Source organism: Eumetopias jubatus, unplaced genomic scaffold (assembly GCF_037043125.1).
Source record: "Eumetopias jubatus isolate StellerSeaLion01/CBP00866 unplaced genomic scaffold, mEumJub1_p1.0 scaffold_6, whole genome shotgun sequence".
Lineage (NCBI taxonomy): Eukaryota > Metazoa > Chordata > Mammalia > Carnivora > Otariidae > Eumetopias > Eumetopias jubatus.
In genome coordinates this window covers 72,850,382-72,873,457 of record NW_028274812.1, presented here as the reverse complement: position 1 = coordinate 72,873,457, position 23,076 = coordinate 72,850,382, and the positions used below count along the sequence as shown (strand labels likewise).

At 39.6% G+C, this 23,076-nt stretch overlaps 1 protein-coding gene across 4 annotated transcripts in view; it reads right to left on the bottom strand.

Moving 5' to 3' along the window:
• SYNCRIP (synaptotagmin binding cytoplasmic RNA interacting protein) overlaps positions 1-21,330 on the bottom strand; it is a 26,709-nt gene extending 5,379 nt beyond the window's left edge. For 2 of the 4 annotated variants that reach the window (XM_028108039.2, XM_028108040.2), the window contains exons 1-10: positions 21,137-21,219; positions 19,610-19,769; positions 18,774-18,892; positions 18,551-18,658; positions 16,021-16,134; positions 15,745-15,921; positions 6,395-6,530; positions 5,103-5,308; positions 2,527-2,676; positions 2,104-2,225 (exon numbers count right to left, since the gene is read on the bottom strand). In XM_028108039.2, coding sequence (XP_027963840.1) covers positions 2,104-2,225; positions 2,527-2,676; positions 5,103-5,308; positions 6,395-6,530; positions 15,745-15,921; positions 16,021-16,134; positions 18,551-18,658; positions 18,774-18,892; positions 19,610-19,757 — 1,280 coding nt within the window. In that variant the 5' untranslated portion in view covers positions 19,758-19,769; positions 21,137-21,219. Of the gene's footprint in view, positions 1-2,103; positions 2,226-2,526; positions 2,677-5,102; positions 5,309-6,394; positions 6,531-15,744; positions 15,922-16,020; positions 16,135-18,550; positions 18,659-18,773; positions 18,893-19,609; positions 19,770-21,136 lie in introns of all 4 variants that reach the window. The other 2 variants (XM_028108038.2, XM_028108041.2) reach the window with 2 other exon arrangements.
• Between the last annotated feature and the right edge of the window lie 1,746 nt (positions 21,331-23,076).

Sequence of the window (23,076 nt, the reverse complement as noted above, 5' to 3'; positions counted from 1 at the left end):
TCTCAATTCATAAATGCCCAGCTTTTCCCTGTTAAAAAATGTTACTCTCATTCACTAAGTTCTCAGACCATTTTGTTGTGCTGCGCTAATTATCTCAATAACTGATAAATCATCTTTTTTTCCGTCACTAAATTATACAATGACAACAACATGCAGTCATACAATGATTCTCAACTGGGGATTTTTGCCCCTCAGGGGGCATTAAATAATGTCTAGAGACATTATTAGCTATCATAACGGGGGAGGGGGCTATTTCTACTGAAATCTAGTGGGTAGAAGCCAGGGATGTTTGCTAAACATCCTGTAATGCACAGGACAGTCCCCGATAACCAAGAATCAACCAGCACAAAATGTCAATTAATTGTAGAGATTGAGAAACCCCAGTATAATGGGTAAGAGTGGGGCCAGACTGCCTTGGTTCAAATCCAACTTCACTACTTACTAGCTGTGAGACTGACCTTGGGCAAGTTGACCTCTGTGCCTCAGTTTCCTCATCTCAAACTGGGGAATAGAGTACTCAACTCACAGGGACGCACTGAGGAGTAAGTAGGAATGCGTGCTGTAGTTTGTTAAATTAAAAAAAAAAAAAATCAGTGAATGACTGCAGCAAATTAAAGTGCAAGCATCACATGCAGTCATCCCTTTGGCCTGTTCTCCTCAAATATTAACAGATACAGTGACATTCCCCACTTTATTATCACCCTCCACCTATTAAGTTATAACTGTAACTATTTACTTCTCTAATATAATCTGACACTTACTTTATGCTACTGCATGAATAAACCATCATCAGTTAACTATCTTCTGTAAGAGATAAAAAAGTCATTTTCACTGCACATATACTCAAGGGGTTTGAGATATAGAGCATTAGCTCCCCCTTCAAAACCTAGCTTTCTATAGTCTTTTTCCTTATACTACCACTAAGCCTATAAGGTATGTCTCTTTAGTCCTTTAAGTATAGATCACTTGGATAATCACACTACAAAACATCTTACATAATTTAGTCTGACCCCCCCTTTTATTGAGTGCACACAAGGAGGGGGATGGGAGAGAGGGAGAGAGAGAATCCTAGGCCGGCTCCATGCCCAGTATGGAGCCCAAAGTGTGGCTACATCTCACATTGCTGAGATCATGAGCTGAGCCGAAATCAAGAATCAGCCACTCAACCGACAGAGCCCAGGCGCCCCAAGTCTGATCCCCTTTAGAACTGAAGAAACTGAGGCTCAGAACTAGACAACTTGCCTAACTACACAGCCAACTGCAGAAATTTGATTAGCTCCCCGATTATGAAATGAGAGAAATAAACAGAAGCACCCCTAACCCTTCTTTTGTATACCACATAGGTCAATGGATAGAAAGTGGCCCTGAAATACAGTTAAGTTCAATGATTCTTGTTCTTGCATCAAATAGCAATTATCCCTCTTCCTCCTTAGAAATTACCAACTTCATTTTTTTAAATTGCAAACTTCATTCTTACCCAGCTAAAAATTTCATTTACTGTCTTAATAAGCAGATATCCTTTTACAGATGTTCTAAAATAAATCCAATTATTTGTGATGCATTACACTTAGTTTTCTTCAATACCATGTTACTTATTTTATTAACTATATTCTATTTCATTTCTCAAATCCCATATATAAAATCTTTGAGGTGGCAATAGGCACTATGTATTGGTAGAGAAGCCTCTTCTGGATATAGAGGAAGCAGAGTTTATCATAATATCATATTTGGAGATTGAGTATTTTCTATCTCTGAGAAAAAAAACTCTCCACCCTTTAACCAAATATATCAACACTTTTGGACAGCTAAAATTTAAAACACGTAATTCAGGAGCACATTCTGTAAAATATAGTAGGAAATACCCTAGAGAGATTTTATTATGCAAAACTCTAGTTATTTAGAATTACAATTATTTTCCCAAGTATGGTCAACAGCAACAGCTCAATAAACATTTCTTGAGATTCTTGGCATTTCTCAGTGGCTCAAAGCTTTCGAGTCTTCTTTAAAAGGTAAAGGCACGTTATGCATTTAACAGATTTGCACAACATCTGTTTTCCACCAGGTTGGAAAATTGTATAAAAATTGTATACAATTTTTACTTACATTTGATTCTTTGCTGCTTGCCTCTGAGCTTTTCTTTCTTTCCTTTTCTGATCTGGTGGCTTAGCAAAAACAATTTCAATATTTTCTCCCTCCAAATCTTTGCCATTCATTTCTTCCATAGCCTTAAAAAATGAGGTATTGATCAATATAAAGACACCTTTAGCAACAATTATGCTTCAAAGTTCAAAAATCATTTCACTGATGTTGGAAGGATGAAATTAAAAAAATACAGTTGTTAGATTTTATCTAAAGATCCAGCTCTTCAGTTCAGTGAGTTATGCAATTTGCTACAGCCAATAAAAGTTAATTGGAGATTATATGACCTCTGAGTGTCCTTCAACTTTTTAGAATAGTCCAATTGTAGGATGACTAAAAATCCTTGGTTTAATTTAGATACCTACAATAATTCCCCCATTTATTTACCTTGACAGCACCATCTCGCTCATCAAAATGAATGAAAGCATAATCTTTTAGTTTCTTCACTCGTTCCAGTTTCCCAAACTGACTAAATGCTTTTTCTAAAATCTCTTCTGTTACAGTATTGGCAAGATTACGTACAAACAGCACTTTTACCTGAAAATTAAGAAAAAACAGAAACTCCCTGTATATTTCAAAAGGGTTCAATTTCCAGGATGCCACCACCCCACCCTATAAAATTAACTGTAGTCACTAACCATTAATAGCAGAAATATAAAAGACCAAGTTTTCAGCTCATTTGAAAATATCCAGGAAGTGTGACTGCTGGATCTAATGGGTGAAAAACCTGAACAGACACCTCACCAAAGTAGACAGACGACAACATATCAAGAGATGCTCAGTATCACTTCATTAGGGAATTACAAATAAAAACAATGAGGGGTGCCTGACTCGCTGAGTCAGTAGGATATGTGACTTGATCTTGGGGTTGTCAATGCAAGCCCCATGTTGGGTGTAGAGATTAGTTAAAAAATATTTTTTAAAAAATAAACAAATGGGGCGTCTGGGTGGCTCAGTCGATAAGCGTCTGCCTTCGGCTCAGGTCATGATCCCATCAAGCCCCGCATCGGGCTCCCTGCTCGGCGGGAAGCCTGCTTCTCCCTCTCCCACTCCCCCTGCTTGTGTTCCCTTTCTTGCTATCTCTCTGTCAAAATAAATAAATAAAATCTTTTTTAGAAAAATAAATAAATAAAAACAATGAAATGCCACCACACACCTATTAGAATGGCCAAAAACTCACACTAACACCACCCAATGCAGGTAAGGATATGGAGCAGAAACAGTGCTAGTGGAAATGCTGAATGGTATAGCCACTCTGGAGAACAGTTTGGCAATTTCTTACAAAGTTAAACATACTTTTACCAATCAATCCAACAACTGCACTTTTTGTTATTTACCCAAATGAGTTGAAAACATGTCCACATAAAAATCTGTATATGGTTGTTCACAGATTTATTCATAATTGCCAAAACTTGGAAGCAACTAAAATATCCTTCAGTAGGTGAATGGATAAATAAATTATACTATATCGAGACAATGCCTTATTACTCAGTACTAAAAAGAAATGAGCTATCAAGCCATGGAAAGATATGGAGGAACTTTAAATGCGTGTTAACCAAGTAAAAGAAGATAATCTTAAAGAGCTATATATTGTATAACTCCAACTACATGACATTTGGGAAAAGGCAAAGTTATGGAGACAATAAAAAAAAATCAATAGTTCCCAAGGGTTAGAGGGGATGGGGGGTGATTATGCAGATCAGGAAAGATTCTTAGGGCAGTAAAACTATTACACTTGAACATTTGTCAAACCCACAGAATGCACAGTAAGAGTAAATCCTGTAAACTATGGACTTTTAAGTTATAATAATGTGTCAATGTAGGTTCACTGATTGTAACAAAAATACCACCCTGGTACAGATGCTGATGGGGGGGGGGAGGCTATGCATGTCTGTGGCCAAGGAGTACATGAGAACTCTGTCCTTTGCTCAAAACAAAAATACTTAGTTTTTATTAAATTAGTAATTCGTTTGCAATCAAAACTGAGGTGGTCATTTTCTAACAATGTAAATACCATGCCTCTGAGATAGCTGTTCAACATTGAACTCTTAACACAGGTGGTCAAAACTAATTAGAACCTGCTTTTGAAATGTTGATAAAGTAGGAATGTTCAAAATACTGACAAAATAAATTATTTCAATCCAGAAAGCTCCTTAAAGTACAATTACAAAAGCTGACCTTTTGCTAAGAAACATTATCATTTCCCCTAAAATACTTGAAGTAACATCTGATTTTCTTAATGTGATAATCCAAAAGAGCTTAACAGGCCAGAGAAAAAAGAATACTAAGTATCTTCTGTCCTCAAGACTACTTATCCTTTAGTAATATTCACAGTTCTGGCATTTCACACTCTGATTTAAGTGAACAAGTTGTATTTGCTACCCTATCACCATTAAGGGGGATTCTTAAATGACAAAGGATAGAATAACTTACCTACAAACTGCACTAATGAGTAAAGTGTTGACTCGAGATGTTTGTTCTCATAGGATGTCTCAACTGACTGCTGAAGCAGGATACCTAATAATAGCTAAACCTTGTAACTGCAGCAGCTCTGCTAAGGCCAGTACAGTTAACTATTTTTAGGAGGAGGACTTTTAACACAAAAACCATGTAAGCTAATGGCGCCATTCCCAAATATGCAAAGAAATTGCTCTCAGTCTCCACACAAAAATGATAGTGAACCATCTCCACAGCATATAGGCTAACTACTCATCATGAGAGCATGACAGCTACACAATTATATGACTGAGTGCCCACAAATAAATTTCTATATTCACTCCCTATGTACATGGTATTATTTCTGATATGTGGCTTTAAATAAAGAACACTTCTCTCACTTCCAAAAATACGGTTTTTCAAAAAGTATACAATTCATTTTTAGAAGTTCTTTACTTCTCTCTCTAAAGCCTTCCCTTTCTTCCACCAACCCCCTCAAAAAAAATTATTAACTTGACTGCCATTACCTTTGCCATAACCTCAGGATCAGGATCTTCTATAGGATCAGCCCATTCAACAGTTCCAACATTTCCCCAGACCTTGACTTTACCACTCATTAACCTACGCCTTGCCTGGGCAGCTGTTTTGTGATCTTCATATTCAAGGAAGCAAAAGCCTCTGTTTTTTTTCTTGTCGTCTGGTTGGTGGTATAAAATGACGTCTGTGAGACCCTCTGAAAATAAGCAACCGTTCCAGAGAAATTAGATAAAATAAGCAAGAACAAAGTTGATCAAAGGATTTTTCTAATGTAATATTGGAATATAAAACTAAAAAGTTCTCTCTTATCTTTAAAGACGACTCTCAAAAGAACTGGTCCAGGTAATTTACCTAATCCAGACTTCACAAGTGTTCCCAACACAACACAATCCCCATGAAAAGAAAATATATTCTTTTTAATTAGAGCCAAGGACTATTCTTCCATTAATTAAATGACAAAGCCATAAAATTTTTACATAACTGTTAGGAAAATGGCAGAATAGGTCAGACATGGTTAAACATTTTTATTATACAAGTAAACACTAAAATTATTTTAAGATTTCATTTATTTATTTGAGAGAAAGTGAGCACACAAGAGCAGGGGGGGAGGGTCAGAGGAAGAGGGAGAAGCAGACCCCCTAGTGATTATGACCTGAGCAGAAGACAGACGCTTAACCAACTGAGCCACCCAGATGCCCCTAAAATTCTTTTTGATGACACTTTTCCGGCCTCATTATCAATGGCTTTATTTCAAATGAAATATATTAGTATTAAGATTTCAAATGTTCCTGCAGACTAATAGTCTGGTAATTTACTAAATATTCTAGGCAGACAAAATTTATTCTAATAAAAGCAGCCCAACTTGGAAACTATTATAAAAATGCTTTACAGTTCAAAGATATTGCACCATATTGACAATGTATAATCTCTGCTTATAGCAATATTTATTGTTCCAATAATTTAGAAAGTCAAATCATTACTCAAACACTCCCAAGAAGAATGTCAAGCTATCACCTAAAAATGCATAAAAATACACAAAGATTCCAAAACAGGCTATGCAAAGATTCTGCAGACTATTCAAATCCCAGGTGCCTTCCTTACACTTCCCAAAGCCCTCTGTACCTATTTTCCTTATCTGAAAAACGGGAGTTACCTATCGCACATGGTTAGAGAATACAAGTCAATAAATACAGTGTTTAAGACAATGCTTCTCATCACAGAGAAGTATGCAATTACCTTCAGTATTAGCAGTTGCACCTCCTTCCATATAAATCCAACTTACCTGTTACTTTGCTAAATTCTTCAAGGATCTGTTCCTTGGTTTTACTCTTAGGAATAGAGCCCACAAAAAGCCTATTGTTGGCAACCGAGATGCAGACACCAATGTGTTTTCCAGAACGAATTTCATGATTATTATACTGAAAGGGGAAAAAGTGTACCACGTTTTAAAAATACTTATAATATCTTGTTTATTACAAAAATATATGGAAATTTTTAGGCAAACTTACTTCAGTGCTATGGTTTTTTTAATACCCTTTAAAAATATAGTTAGCATACGGCACTCTAAGAGGAAATTATGAGACACGTAAGATTATACTGACAAAACTAAAAAAAAATTTATGAATTAAATTCCTGCAAAAATTTGTCCAATCCTTGAAACTTAAGGAACTTGATATATTAGGAATCAGGTCTATAGGCAGGCAGCTTAAATTCAAAACTGATTCCACAATACATTAATTTCTATTTAAATTCATCCTAGTGACCAGTTACACTCTTGCAAAGGTAAACGGATTCAAATACCAGCAAGCTTTCCACCATTCTGTTAACCAGCACCTAAATCTATTTTTCCCCATCTCCTTTTCACTCTTGTAAAAGGTTGCAATAAGGGGTTTTCACCTTTAAATATGTAATTCTAAAAGGAGAGAACCTTCTTTTCCTGAATCCAACCCCACTTTTTCCCCCATTTCATTTTCATCAAGTCTACAATGAAGTTGGAGAGAAACAAGTGGATCAATTATGGTACAAGTACAGAAGCAAATATAAAACTACAGTAAAAAGTAAAGTCTTCAAGCAACTATACCCCATAGAAGGGTGAGATATTAAAGGTAAAACCCAATCTTCAAAGTGACAAATCCACTGATCAGTATTATTTACAAGCCAAAGTTCAAAAGTATTCAAGTTAATCAGGAAACGTGAATTATTTACATTATACAGAATCACCTCAAAATTTCATGTTAGTAGTAATAATGGTGGCAGCAGCAACAGCAATTATGGATTAATCCCCCACACCTGGCCTCAGAATCTATGTTGTGTGTATATACAAGTGGGGCTACACAATCTAAAAACAATCAACATATATTTCCATACAATTTGTAGACCAGCCTTATGGCAAAGGTGAAATCATTCCTCTCCCATTCTTTTTTTTTTTTTTTTTAAGCTTTACACCATATACAGGGCTTAAACTCACAACCCTGAGATCAAGAGTCGCTCCACCTGACTGAGCTAGCCAGGAACCCCTCTTCTCCCTTTCTTACATAAAAGGTGCATCAGGTAGGAGACAAGAAAGCATATAGTAAGTCAAAAAATCAATTTTTCCTAAAACTGTCCCTTTCTCCATCTCCAGATACTCAAAATCTAACATGAAGTTCAGAACAGTTCTATACTTTCTACCCCACTGATTCAATTCATGCTATCAAAGTACCTGGTCATCATGATCCCAGGATTATTTATATACTCTACACTTATGCCAGAGACCTTTAAAAAAAAAAAAAAAAAAAGAGATGACAGTTTTTGCCTATTGAAAACAATCTCTCAATGGCTCCCCATCACCAAAATAAAGTTCAAATACTTGGACATCACAGAAATTCATCCTAAAATTCCTACTACTACTACTCTTTTCTCTCCACAATACTATAATCTTAGCTACTTACGTAAATTCTCAAACAGCTCTATACTGCTGAGCCTCTGAATAAAATGCTTTCCCTGAAACTTCCATCATCCAAACTCCTCTGCATACCTGTAGATTTGAGCTCAACACTCTGCAACACCTAAATCCTATAAAAAAGGTCAACAAAACATCCTTCTATGTTTAACACAGACCAAGAGTTCTAAACAATGTCCCCCAGAGGACATCTGACAATGTCTAAAGACATTTTTGGTTGTCTACTAGGGATGGGGGCTTGCTGCTGGTATTTAATGGGTATGCAGAGGCCAGAGAGGATATTAAACATCCTACAATTCACAAGATAACCCAGCAGAACAAAGAGTTAGTTACCTGATCTAAAATATCAATAGTACTGAGGGTTCAAAAATCCTGCCACACACCTTGTTCTCTCATAGCATCTATATTCTATTAAGACCAAAAACATCTTAAAAGTAGAAATATATGGGCTACCTGAAAATAGTAGAGCTGTGGTTGAATCCATCACTGTATGGGATTATGAACAAGTACAAGTAGACTACAATACCCTATTTTGAGTAAGTTAATCTAAGAACACAACAAATTGCTTTAAAAACACATACGTTCCCTACATTTTTATAATCTAGCATCAAATATTCCACTTTAGTGACAAATCAATGGCTTTCCATTTGATCTAATCTTTAACTCTGGGACTTGACAAAAACAGTATCAACAGAAAAATAGAAGAATAAGTGTTTAAAGGGAAAAGCAGGAGTTATTCTGAAGTGACAGGACTTGGCATAACTTTCCTCCAGAAGTGACAAAAACAGTATCATCAGAAAAATAGAAGAAAAAGTGTTTAAAGGGAAAAGCAGGAGTTATTCTGAAGTGACAGGACTTGGCCTAACTTTCCTCCATAAGCCCTAAGAGCAGGACCTATTTACTGTAAGAAAATGTCTAAGTTTAAAAAAAAAAAAAAAACTTGTAAGAAAAATTAGAATTCTTGTTTATACCACTTCCACAACATTTAACAATGCTGCTTCAAAGGAGTAATGACTGTTTCATTATTTACAGAAGAAGTTTCTTCACTTGCCCTGATACAGTTAATTCAGGGTAGGTAGAAGGTTATTTAGGATGGCTGCGGTCTCTAATATAAATGACATGAAACTTTAGCAAGATTTAGAAAGTCAACTATAATTCTTCATCCATGTTTAAGTAAGAAGAAAAAAAAGAAACAATTAGAGCTAACCCACAGAGAGTAAACTGGCTCTCCAATTAAAATAAATCATTAAAGGAGCAAAGGAGAGCCTCTGGGCATGCTGTCCAAATAAAGTAAAAGAGGTACCTCGAGGGGCGCCTGGCTGGCTCCTTAAGCAGGGCATTCGACTCTTGATCTCAGGGTCAAGGGCTTGAGCCCTACATCTGGTGTAAATATTACTCAAAAAAGAAAAAAGAAGGGCGCCTGGGTAGCTCAGCAGTTAAGCATCTGCCTTCAGCTCAGGTCATGATCCCAGGTCCTGGGATTGAGTCCCACTTCAGGCTCCCTGCTCAGAAGGGAGTCTGCTTCTCCCTCTGCTCCTACCCCCTCCCCCCCCCGCTCGTGCTCACTCTCTCGCTCTCAAAAATAAATAAAAAATGCTCAAAAAGAGAAAAAGTACCCACTACCCAGAAATATTTCCTAAAGCAGTGCCTGACCTACAGATTAAATATGCATTTTTATATGTGTATTTGAATTAACTTTTCTAATAATTTTAAGACCAGTCACCATAAATTCACAAATAAACTTCACATCCCAGCAGGTGGGTACCGGTGAGTTCAGTGGTAGAAGGACATTACAAAACTGTTCTGAACTTTAACAGAGATTTTAACGTTAATACTGACAAATCCTAACTCTCAGGAGTTAGTACATCAGGACACTATCAGAGTATCAAAATGAACAACAAAAAAAGTGACTCCTTCCAACTCAAGGAAGTTCAGCACTGATGTTAAGATATTTCAGAAATCTAGCTTTCAGATTCAGTACCACAGTGAGGTGACAAAATAAAGATGAACTCTGAACATTAATCAATGCAGTTTCAGTCTTTCAGAATACCAAAACAGGAGTTGTACCATCTGGAACAGTCCTGTCATCCAGGCTCAAAATCTCAAGTCACTTTTTCCTTCCCTCATAGCCAGTCAGTCGCCAAACCCCCAAAATTAGCAATCTCAGATTTGGAATCTAACACAGAAGTGGTTATTCAGTCCTAACTCTTCCCATAGCAGCAAAGCCACTACACCTCCCTAGCCTGTCCATTTTATTTTTAAGTATGTCCTAAGTAAAGAATCTCTTTTAAGTTTTTATTTAAATAATCTCTACATCCAACGTGGGGTTCAAACTCACAACCCTGAGATCAAGAGCTGAATGCTCTTCTAAGTTAGCGAGTTGCCCTAAAAATCTTTACATTGAGCCAAAATCTACTTCCCTAAAAATTCTACAATAACTGTTTTCTCCCCCAAATGACAGCACTTCATATACCTGCACACAATGCTCACGACTCAATTGTTCTCTATGCCTTGCTAATCATTCCTCCTCTGGTATTGGCCAACTAATGTGCCTCCTAAGAGTGTCACCAAATAGTGACATCCAAAACACAATACTGTAGATACAGACTGAGATTGAGAAGTCTAGAATAAACTGGAGACTATTACTAATTTCCCACCTCTTAGTATCATGCTTCTGTAACACATAGTCCATGATTACCTTAGCTATTTGACAACCACACCATACTGCTGACTCACACTACAGCTTATTTGTGAAATTAATTGTATATAGGACTTGACCTTTGTCAATTCCATCTTACTGGTGTTAACTATCGTTTCAGGCTATCAATCTTTTCAGGTCCTGATATGGTCATCCAGGGCATTTATCACTGCTTGCAAACTCAAGTCACCAGACATTTTGAGGGCAGTCCAACTATGCCCTGATTTAAATCATTGATAAAAATCAGAATGGAACCTATAGCATACCATTACCTAACATTTCTCCTTTCAAAATCTGTAACCTCTCTCCTTTCTATGGCTGTCACCCTCCTGGGTCTTTGTTCTCTTCATCCAAACATCCTTCATTACTCTGTTATTTACATTATACTACCCACACCAACACTCAAAACTTGAATGGCATCATGCAACTTAGTCCAGTAGTCATGACAATTACCTTCTGGCATTGACTTTATATTAGTTTTATCTCCCATTTCTTTCAACAAAACACTGCTTCAACTACATTCACCTGTTTCCTTAACTATCCTGCTTGATCTTTTTTTTATCACAAAGCCTTCTGTAACAACCCCAATACAATCTATCCCTTCATCACTGTTACCCTCTGAACAATGCATCTGCTTTCTCTTTCATTATATTCAGCCTCTCATGTCCCATAAACTCTAAATTCAAGAACTGAATCAAACTACCTTGTATGTCCACAATAAGTTTTCCTGTTAAGCACACTATTTGCTAAAATGTTACTAAAAATCTTGTGGACCTGTCTTGTCACCTGCATTCATCAAAATGGTTTTACAGATGCTACACCAGCATACACCAATCACTTTGGTGAATAAAACCAGCAATGCCTATTAAAAATGTAACTTTTAATATGCAAATAGAGACCAATTAATCCACTGTTTATAACATAGGCACTATCAGCATTTCAAGCAGGATATTTCTATTATTTAGGAATGTGATGGGCAATGGGGTGCTGGTGGCCCTGAGCTTCAATTCCAGGAGCACACCAAATAGATACACACTTGTCTACTGTTCTTCCCAGTCCTTGTGACAACACCAAATACTACATATACTTCCCAATATCCCCTGGGGATGAGGGGGAAAGCACTGCCCCCCCCATTAATCTACACTAATCCCTACCACTGAATAAATAATTGCAAATGGAAGCTAGACAATCTTTAAATAGCATAATAGCCCATAGCTAATATGAGAATGTTATAAATTTTGAGTCATAAATAATAGATTAGATGGCACTAGTGAGCCAGTCAGGTAGGTTATTTATCCAGCACCTACTGGATAAATATATAGTGGCACTGTTCTAAATGTCAGGGATACAGGAAAAAAGAGCTAGTATCCTGAAGGAGAAATAAGCAAATAATTTACAAAACCAAGAAATAATTTTAAATACATCTAAACATTCTATTTTATTGTGTTCAGGATATTGTCATGGGGCAACTGAGTGGTAAGCTGCTCGAAGTCAGGAAAAGCCTCCTAAGACCTGATTGACAAAGCAGCCATGGTAACTGGGGGAGTGTTAGAAAACAGAACAGCAGAAGATGGAAATGGTCATAGTTTATGTGGGGGGGGGGACAAAAAAGCAAAGTATGGATGGAAGGGCAATGAAGAATAAGAAAGAGATAAGGAGAAACCTGATCAGATAAGATAGGGCCTTTTTGGAAGCCATTATTAAGAGTTTTCAACATGGGAATGTTATGATCCAACCTATGGTAAGACTAAAGGGACAATGGAAAGCAGTGAGTAGCTAGGATTCTTCGAATGGTACCTTAGGCTAAGGTGGTAACAATGAAAATAGATGCCGAAACAATTTTGGCAGTAGAAACAGGACTTATTTCCTATGCTCCCTTTAACACTACCAAAACTACTTACATAATTTAAAAGAAATCAGGCTACCTGATGACATAATGTGCATTGCTGGCTTAAACTGTTATGTCTAGCCAAAGAGAAGAACTTGAACTAAACAAACCTGGTATCAAACTAAAGCTGTAGGGCCTCCAGTTAAGTCACCCAAGCTATTTACTCTTCCGGAGAATAAATTCCAATTATTTTCAAGAATAGATTGCAGTAGTATTTAAAGGTAATAATGCAGCACCCTAGCACAGCTCCTGGGTCTTAACAAGCACTCAAGAGGTAGCTATTTATTTACTTTTCACCAATTTAGATCTTGCTTCCCCTTTAGGTTATCATCATTTAGGGAAAAATATTTTTATTTTTATTCCCCAAAATACAAAGCAAATGTTGGCTGAAAACCATTTCATTTAAAAAGTTCGCAGCTGCTTCTAAGTCCGTGCCTCTTTTTCAGCTGTTAGTACCAAACCATTTTACAATTGAGACACAAATTTAAAATCCACAATATACATATATATTTTAATAAACTCTACCCCCAACACGGGGCTCGAACTCATGACCCTGTGATCAAGTCATATGCTCTACCAACTAAGCCAGCCAGGTACCCCAAAATCCACAATTATTTTTAATCAAGGGGAGAAAGCCATTACCGAATCATATCAAAAAATAAGGTCAAATACATAAATTATCTTTACGTTTTAAGTAAGCTCTATGCCCAACATGGTGCTTGAACTCATGACCCCAAAATCAAGAGTCACATGCTCTGCTGACTGAGCCAACCAGGCACCCCAATACATATACTATCTTGACCTAAGGTACTTCTCAAGACACTCAAAGTACAGGAAAGCAAAAAGAAATGGTCCCTCAATCCTGTCTCATCTATAACTAATGCCAAACAGGCATTTTTTTCAACATATGATCATCTACAACTAGAACAACCATTCCATTATCTTATATAAAAATTCACTTTAGACAAAAGTATAATTCAAGCCGACTCTCATGATACGCCACATATAGGAATAGTTTTCAAAATACGCTCCTTTAAGGAACACATTTAGGACAAGGGTACTCATTTCCACAATAAATACAAAGTAGCAAAAAACACCCTAATTAACTTGAATTCTATTATTTCTGTAGAATGCTTCATTTCCTCAAAAGTCTAGTCCTCTCAGTTATATTAAGGCAAATCTCCCAATTCCGTTATCACCAAAATCCTACCACAGTAAAGCATCCTTTTAAAGCAACGATGATACATTCAATTCATCCTAGTGGATGTACACCATCACCACTAAAAATATCTTTTAAAAGGCACCAAAATGCAAAGCCTCCTTCAGGCAGTAAATAAACATGCTCCCAGATAAGAACTCAAATCACAAACTCAGAAAAAAAAAAGTAAAAAAAGGGCAATTAGTTCCTAGATGAATCAAAATGGCTGTATGGCTACCTACGGAACTTTCTGCATTATAGTTAAAAAACTTAACTATATCAATAACACTATATATTCTAAGCCTATAGCAATGCAATTTTGGACAATCTTATTTGTTAAGCCAAGGCAACTGCCCAAACTGAAACATTATTTCATAATGTGTTTTTACTGGCACTCAAAATCATGTTACAATTGGATTATATATCCTCTTCCTCTAATGATGCATTTTTTAAGGATTCTAGAAATCGTCTAGAAATAAATTCTCCTAAGGACCCACCATAATTACCATATTTTGGTAGCAAGAATTAAGTGTCCTAGAAATGTTGGTTTAATGATTCCTTTAAAAATATTAGTAAGAACACAAATCACCACTTACACACTAAATAACCATACTTACTAAGGAGAGTAAGAACTTTATGTAATATCAAATAAAATGGACCTGAAAACAATGGTAAATTCTGTACTTGCTTGCTGTAGTAAGATATTTGTCTTCTCAATCATTCTACAATGCCGCATTAAAACTTACCACTACTTTATTACTACCTGGCAAAAATGTTAGTATTCTTTTATAAATTAAACTAGATGATTTCAAAAGTATCTTCCCAAAACTCTAAAAAAGTCCTTAATTTTACCTCAACTGCTTAAAAGTTAAAATTTTGACCACCCAAAGGTTATCAGGAATGGTTACCTAGAACTATGCCTGCTCTGAAATAGGAAGCATTCTTTAAAGGAGGGAAAAATCACCCATGACTTAAAAAGAACTATCTAAACTCCTGAATTCTTTTTTTAAAAAAGACACTACAATCTTTCAAGTACCACTTTTCTAATGTAGTCTTTACCATATTCAGTTATACACACCAATGGAGAGATTCAAGCAATATAAAAAGCAAAAACAGCATAGTTGGCTTTTCTCCTTATGGTATGCCTTAAAATGTGAAACATCTGAATGTGAGGAAAGGAATAATAAAATTCAGGAAAAATCAACCCGGGGATATTAAGTTTACTTGGAATTACCCATAAAATATGTAAGTCAGACAGGGCAAATTTAACAAATAACTGCCTTAATGGACCATTTACAAAAGTTCCTCCCCAGTTGTACTTTTTGGTACATTTTTTGGGTTGAAATTAACCTTGACATGTTAATTATAAAATGTAGAAACCATCTGAGTCACAAAACTTAATAAAACTGGTTTAAAGATGAATTATATAAACTATAATTTGAATCATTAAAAATTTTTTTAAAAATTACTAGGTCCCCACACCTTACATCTGGTATTTTGAAATCAAATACTGCAACTCACCAAGAAACCCTTTATTAACTAGAAATTTATCATCACAATGTCTTTGTGATATATTTTAGAAAAAGGGATAGCCCAGATACAGCCAGAACATAAGGGAGCCCTACCCTATATTGTTACTTTCTGAAATCTTTTAACATTCCTATTAAACCATTACTAAGCCAGATGTTTTAAAGAACCAGTAACTCAGATTTCTGACACACTAACATAGATCCTCAGTCCAATCAACTATACATGCAAAGAATACTGCTACAGTGAGTACACAGAGATTTTAAGACAGCGCCTTATCAGCACTTCAAAAAACATTTGGTTAACTCTTATGCACAAGAAGAAAAAACCTGGCTTTAATTAAAGATAGTGAACGTGGAGACTGAAGGAAAAAAACTTACCAGTTTAACAGCCTCCTGAGCTGCTTCTTTTGTACAAAAAGTGACAAACGCGTAACCTCTATTGAGACCAGTGAGTGGATCCATCATTAGACGAAGATCCCATATCGGTCCAGCTTTCTCAAATAATGGAACAAGTTCATCCTCAAACAGATCTCTTGGGATCTTCCCCACAAATATCTGTAAATTAAACATGAAGTAAAAACCATGGAGAGTTTCTTTAGGAAACCAGATACCTGTGCATTTACTACAAAAGGTACAAGTTTTTAGTTTCTTTACCTCAGTGCCAACAGAAGGCTGCTGACCTGAATAAACGGAATCTGGAGGCGGTCCCCCATACTTCCTCTGTCCAGTGGTCACATCAAGTGTGTAGCCTGTTCTTTCCAAGAGTGCCTTGAAAAGTTCAAAAGTCATTAATACATTTAATTCACAAGACCACACCCATGCATTTCACAGTTAAAAATCAATCTTGTTCAAATCTTTCCCATTTACCTTGGCAACAATCCCTACAAACAGGTTTCTGGTATCTGTTTTAGAATTTCTCCTTTAACGTACCCTGCCATAGCTCTAATTTCTAGTGAAAATTTCAGGATCCTGCTCAAATTATTTTCTGATCTCCAATTATTTAGTGATTACTGAACAACAAAAAAACTAATGTTGATCCATCAACAACTTTCAAGACAGGGTCTGTATCTACTCTGCTAGTTATCTCCTAAAAAAATTACTGCCCCTAATTTAGGAGTTTAATTCTCTCCCAAAGGAGGAACTAGGGAAGTTTCCTCTCCCCCAAGTCTGGATTTTTCACTCAATAAATTCCCTGTACCCCACACTTGAGGTACACACTGCCATTCTGGGCATTTCACCAACCTTAAATTATACTCCCCAAACTAAGTCCAGAAACTTAGGAGTTACAGGAAAAACAACCTGAACACATCTGACATTCAAGCACCATGCTTCACAGACAACATGGTTCATTCAAAAGTCCAAAATGACTTTGAAAACTTATCTTACTGCAACAATGTGAAATAACTTCTACATTTTATCTCCCTAAAAGCAAACTGTTAAAATTTACACAATTCCTATTTACTAATCAGAGTGTTAGTTTCTCTTACCCCTTACTATAGGCAAAAAGTGTTAGAAGTGGTCCACTGCTAGCCTAAGGAAAAAAACAAGAATTATTCTCCTCCACCATCTCAACCACAAAGCACAGAACCCCTTTCTAAAGAATAAAATCTAATAATTAGCTGATATATTCTGAAATAAAAATAAGCTGACACCAAACACAATGACAATCTTATCAAAATGCTGTTAAGTGACTTGGGGTCACTTCAGTCTCTGGAAATGAAAATGACAAGACAGATTTTATATATCTCTTACATGAAGAATGTTAAATATCTGTGAAAAAATACTAAAGTAACTATTCCTAAACTCCCACAAACCGCTACATTATCTTAAGCAGTCTTTTTCTATTATACCCAAATGTTTACTAAGGATGCAACACTGAGTAACAAAAATAAACTGAAACCTATTACACTACTAAAACATAAATGAAACCATTAAATGGCTCATCTTCCTTTTCCCCATGTGTAATCCCTATTTCTTTCACCTTAATTTTTTTTCACTTTGATCTTTATGACCCAAATAATACCTTTTGTCTCAGTCCCTAAAAGGAAAACTTATTCCCCAACAAACATCCTATTAAAAAAAAAAATCCTATAAAAAGTACCGTCTTCTTGCTGTAATTTAAGTCACGCTAAAGCTTTAAACCACTCTCTCCCAAAGATAGAACGGAAAAATCACATAAACTAGACTTTACATTTTTAATAAAACGTTAATAATCGTAATCCCTAACTGTATATTTAATTAGAATTGACATAATTACATTGGGGACAAATATACTCCATTTCTATGGAAAAAGTTAGATTTATAATTCAAACACAATTCCTCACAGCTAGACCTGTGAAAGCCTCAAATTTATGGATGACATTAACAGCTAACTCCTTATCCCAAGTTTCCCTCCTCCCGTACCATTAAAACATCACTTAGCAGCATTAATAACTGACTTTCTTAAACCATAACCCTTGGTTCAAGAGAACTAGTACGCTGTATTAAGAGTATCAGATTAAAACTACTATGATCACCATTATTTTCTATGAACTAAAAACCAAAACAAAGATCAAAACCTAGCTGCATTTGAGTCCATTCACTGTTCTATGACCTTAATAAAAAAAAAACTTCACTCCCAGCCTGTTTCTTCATTTACATTTCTACACTAATCAATTTTATTGATAAAAGCTGCCTTTACAAACGAACAAATTAGCCTTAAAATCAACAGTAATAGAAGGGAAAGAAGATAACGTTTAAAATTCTAATCCATTTAATTTGGGGTTTGAGAATTCTAAAAACAGTCAACTGTTAAAGGTACACTCCCCACCAGTAGTGGAGTGACCTGATCCCCTCCCATTTTTGATCCACTGTCATTAATCTGGACTTGCAGGTTTTCAGAAAACATTTAGAAACATGGCAGACGTATTTAAAGTGTTTTTCTTAGAATACCAATAGCACTGATTTAAGCCATAGCTCAATAACAACAAAAACTTAAAAATGAGTTGTTCTAAAAACATATAACTAAAGGCAGGACACTTTTCAAAAAATAATAGAAAAGATTAACAAATTATCTCATTGTTATTAACTCTCAACATCTTAAAAAAACCCATTTCACATCCAAGGAATATTCAGCAAAGCTAGAAAAGAGTTAAGAACTTTAAAACTGAAGGGAATTTTTTTAAAAAAGTTTTTAAAAACATACCTTAATTTTTGCCTCATCTGGTCCTTTGCTAGAATCCGCTACTTTGGTCCCTTGTTTTTCTCTCTGCCTGTAAGTCTTCATGACTCCACATAAAAAGGCACTTTTGTTCTACAAAATAATTTTCCAACTGTATTTAACAATTACTGTCTTATCTGTATCTAATCAAATAAAACAATTTCAAAACTACTCATATTTATTTTATTTACACTGAAATTAGCATTACCTGAACATGAGAGAGATCACTGTCTTTAAACTGCTGAAGAACTGCCAATGCGCCGTCTTCATTGAATTCTTTTAAAGCTTCGATAGCTCTTTCATCTAAATCACTATGTGCAACCAGCCCTGGAGAAGAGAAAACTTAATTAGTTGTCAACTTTAATATTTTTGGAAACTTTTTTTTTTAAGAGACCATGATTTGCCAATACAGGTACATGCTTGCCAACTAAGAATTCTTCCATTTCCCTTATCTATACATAATGAGAAACACACATACTTTAGTCATTCTGAACTGCAATCTCAACTAAGGCCCCTCAACCACACTTGCAATAATGAATCAACTTCTTTTACATCATGTTCTGTGTCTAAATCACATAGTTCTGAAGGCTAAGTATTTCTACAGTAAATATATAGGCTTACAAATCCTAAAATCAACCAACAAAGTACCAAGCATGACAACTGAACCTCTACTCAATTTCAAATACCACTAGAAAAAGCAACAGCCACACCAAGACAGACAGACTACAAGTCTACAGTTACCAAGTTATTTAACAAGAATCCTACTATAAAAATACCCCCAAAAAGTCACATGGCCTGTTCCCAACATTTAGCAGCTGTTGCTACCATCATATACTTTTCCATCTGGCCAGCCAGCCTTTACCTCCTAATCTTTCCTTCCTCCCTCCCTCTATACACCTAAACCTCTAGTTCACAACTGTCACAACGAAGCAAAACTCTAGTTCCCACACTTATTGGAAACCACAAAAAGTTGCTATTTTAGCTCAAAGCCAGAAATCCAATAGAAAAATTTCATAATATAATTTTGCAAGTGTTAGTTCTTACCTGCAACGTAAATTTCATCTAGTTTTTCAGCAACTTTCTGTGGTAAACCAGCATCAAGCAATGTCTGAAAATTTTCTGAATGGATAACTGCAGAAGTAGTATCCATGGGCTCTTCAGTACCATTTCCATTAACATGTTCTGTAGCCATGTTTCCAGAGATCTGTTCAAACGCAATAAGCAAAATTAAACTAGGATCTTCAAAAAGGGTAGAGGAAATATAAGAGCCCCAATCTTTACTTTCTCTACCAATTTCTACACCAGCCAACCTGCGCCTCCCTTTAAAGAAGCCTTACAGTCACTATCGCCTGACAAGCCAGATTTGGAGCGCGGGGCACAGGAGGACAGATTCACTATGTTTTTCCCTAGCACCACCCCTGACTCACCTGCTAACACTCCCTAGAAAAAACCATATTACAAATGGAGCCCAATCAGCACGAGGACGAGCCAGCGTGCCACATACAGCTGTGCCCGTACAGAGAATGAGGTGTGTGGAGAAAGCAAAGCTGGGCTTTTCTCTCTCAAAGGTAAACCCCCAAAGTGCGCGCTTTTCCCGCCTGCCGCTTATAGATCAGTAACAACAGCCAGCGAAGAACAAAGCGCTCACACAAGCTACCTTCCTACCACCCAATTTCTCCACCCTTCACCCCCGCACCCCAAAGCCCGCCCCCGACTCCGCACCCATAGCGGCAGCCTCACCGCTGCGGCCACCAGGAGCCCATTAGAAACACGTGCTCCGCGCCTTCAAATGTCCTACAACTTCCTTCAACGGAAACCCACCGAGTCCCAGGCCAAGACGACCATCACCTACTCCCAACGTCAACCTGAAGCCAAGATCGGAGCCCCCAGAAAGCAGTAGCAGCACAACCTCGCCCCTCCACACCGAGGCCGCAGCGGCGCCAGGCCACAAGCTCTCCCCGCCCCCCCCCCCAAGCGCCGCCGTCTCCGCCGTGACACATGGCTCTCTCCGCCCCGGGCGCCGGCGACCCCCGGCCGCCCGCCCGCGCCGCCGAGACGTGAGCCGCGGCGCATGGTGCAAGCCCCCACCCCTCGCCCGTCCGTGCAGTGACTGCGGCGCCGGGGCCAGCTGTCCCACCCCCGGCCCGGGGTCCGCAACCCGGCGGAGTGAGGGCGTTCCGCGAACTGCCTAACGCCCGCCGGCCCGCGAGCACCACCCAAGCTCGCCGCGCGGCTGCGGGACGGGACCCGCTCCTCTCCGCCCACTCCCGCGCCGCGACGACGGCCACGACAGCACCAACTCCGCCGCCGCTCGTGGTCCGCGCGGGCCATGGGGCCGCCTCCTCCCTGGAGCGCCGCAGACAAAGCCCGAACGGCGGCAGCACATGGAGAAGAGGAGGAAGTGGCGGCGCGGGCCGCGGCCTACTCTCAAACAGCCCCAGTCAACGTGCTCCTCTCCCCCTTGGAATCCATTTTCCAGAAAAGCCGGTTTCTCCCCACTCTTCCTTCCCCCAGCTCACTCCACAATGTCACGGTGCTCCCCTCCCAGACCCGGGTCCAGGCGGTCGTTACCTCCCCGTTGGGCTGCGGCGGAAGAATCCTGTCCGAGGAGATCGGGTTGCGGGAAACGCGTGCTCGCTGCTCCCTGTGTCCGGCGCGAGTGGAGCTGTTGTAAAATGGCGGCCGAAGCTCACGCCGCTGGCAGCAAACCCGATCCAGTTCCACTCGCCTCCGAGCGCGCTCCCGGTGCGCGCGCGCGCGCCCGCGTGACCCCCCCCTTCCCTTCCCTCCCCTCCCTCGCGCGTCCGCTTCTCTCACTCACTCCCTCTACCCCTGCCCTCCTCCAGCTCCTCCTTCTCCCCCTACCACCACCACCAGCCTCCGTCAGGCTCCTTTCTCGGCCTTTCTTCTTCCCCTCCCTGCTCCTTTCCCCCACTACTCCTAGTGGCGTCCGCGGCCGCTCAGGCACGAGTGGCCGTCTTTCCCCTCCTCGCTCGAACGCTCGCTCTACACCCTCCCTCGCTCGCTCTCTCGACTCCGTCCCCCAGTCCCAGCCGAGTCGGCTCCTCTCTTTCTCTCTCCCGCGCTGACGTGACGACGTAGCCTACGACTCGGGACGCGCGCCCGCGGGCTCCGCCCCCACGCCCCGCCACCTCCCTTGCTCCTCACCTCCCGGGGGAGGGGGGCGCGAGACCCCGCCCTTCCGCTCCGGCAGCGACGGAGGGGCCGACAGTGAATGAAAGGCCCGCCCCTTCCCCTCCCGGCACTCCCCCTCCCGCTCTCCTCCATGCGGGGCGGGCCTGCTCAGCGTGTCCCACTCGTTCTCCTTTGTCAGGAGACAGGCATCTCCCCACCCCGCCCCACCCCACCCCCACCGCAGCACCACGCGCACGCCACCCCCACTGAGCTGCCACCCGCCCCACCCCCCGCCCCGTCCCGGGCCGGCGGGGCGGGGGGCGCGGAACGCGGAACGCTACCGCAGCTCCGGAGGGCACCCACCGGTCCGTGCGCGCCCGGCCCCCGCCCCCGGCGCCGCGGCCGCACAGCCGTTCCCGGCGGTGTCCACGCCGCCGCCACCCCGCGCTCTTCTCGCTCGGGAAGCTGCAGGCGCACGTGTCCCCCGGGGCGGGGCGAGGCAGACAATGGGGCGGCGGGGGGAGGGGAGTGGCGCGGAGACCCGTAGACCTTTGGTTAACCTAGATGGTGGGACCCGAGTGCGGGAGTCGTGCTGGGGAGACCAGGTCTCCCCAGCGGGACAATGGGATCTTCGGCAGCCCCGCGCCCGCGCGGCTTCACTTTCGCGTAAAACCTTGGGCGGAGGGAGGGGCGCCCATGGCTCGGACGAGGAAACCCTGGCTGCTTTTGAGGGGGAACCGGGTTGGCTCCACTGGAGCCAGAAGCGACTCCGGCCGTGGGATGATACGAAGGCCAGATTTGGAAGCGAAACCGCCCGGTGGTGAAGAGTTGTGCAATAGTCTGTTTCAGTCCCTGGCCTTTTAAGCAGTATAAGGGCTTCTTCATAGCACAGTTTGAGCAACTTGAAGCAGCACAAAAGCTGCGTGGTTAGGGCAACTGTGAGGAACATATCTGTGTTTCTTTTTTAAAATCTTGGCAACTAATCTTATGTGAAGTGACATTTCCTTTGTAGCCATTTACTAGGTATAAGAAAAACAAGACAAAGGCATTAGAATTTCAATCGCGGTTTGGATACTAATTTTATCCAATTCAGCTGTAATGTAATACTGTCCTTTTGATTAAGAAACAAGCTTATTTTTAAGAGCTCACTGGTTCCCGAAATAAGCTCTATGATGTGACAACAAATCAGTAGTTCGAGGAAAAGTTAGATGAGTGCTCTTGAAAGTGCTCAAGCACATAAAATGCCAGTTTATTTTCCAAAGGCAGCTGGATCAAAATATGAAATACTTGACCAAAGTACTACCTAGCCAATCTGTTCAGCAAGGATCTGACGTTTCCACTACCTAAAAATCCCTTACTAATTTTTAAACATGTAT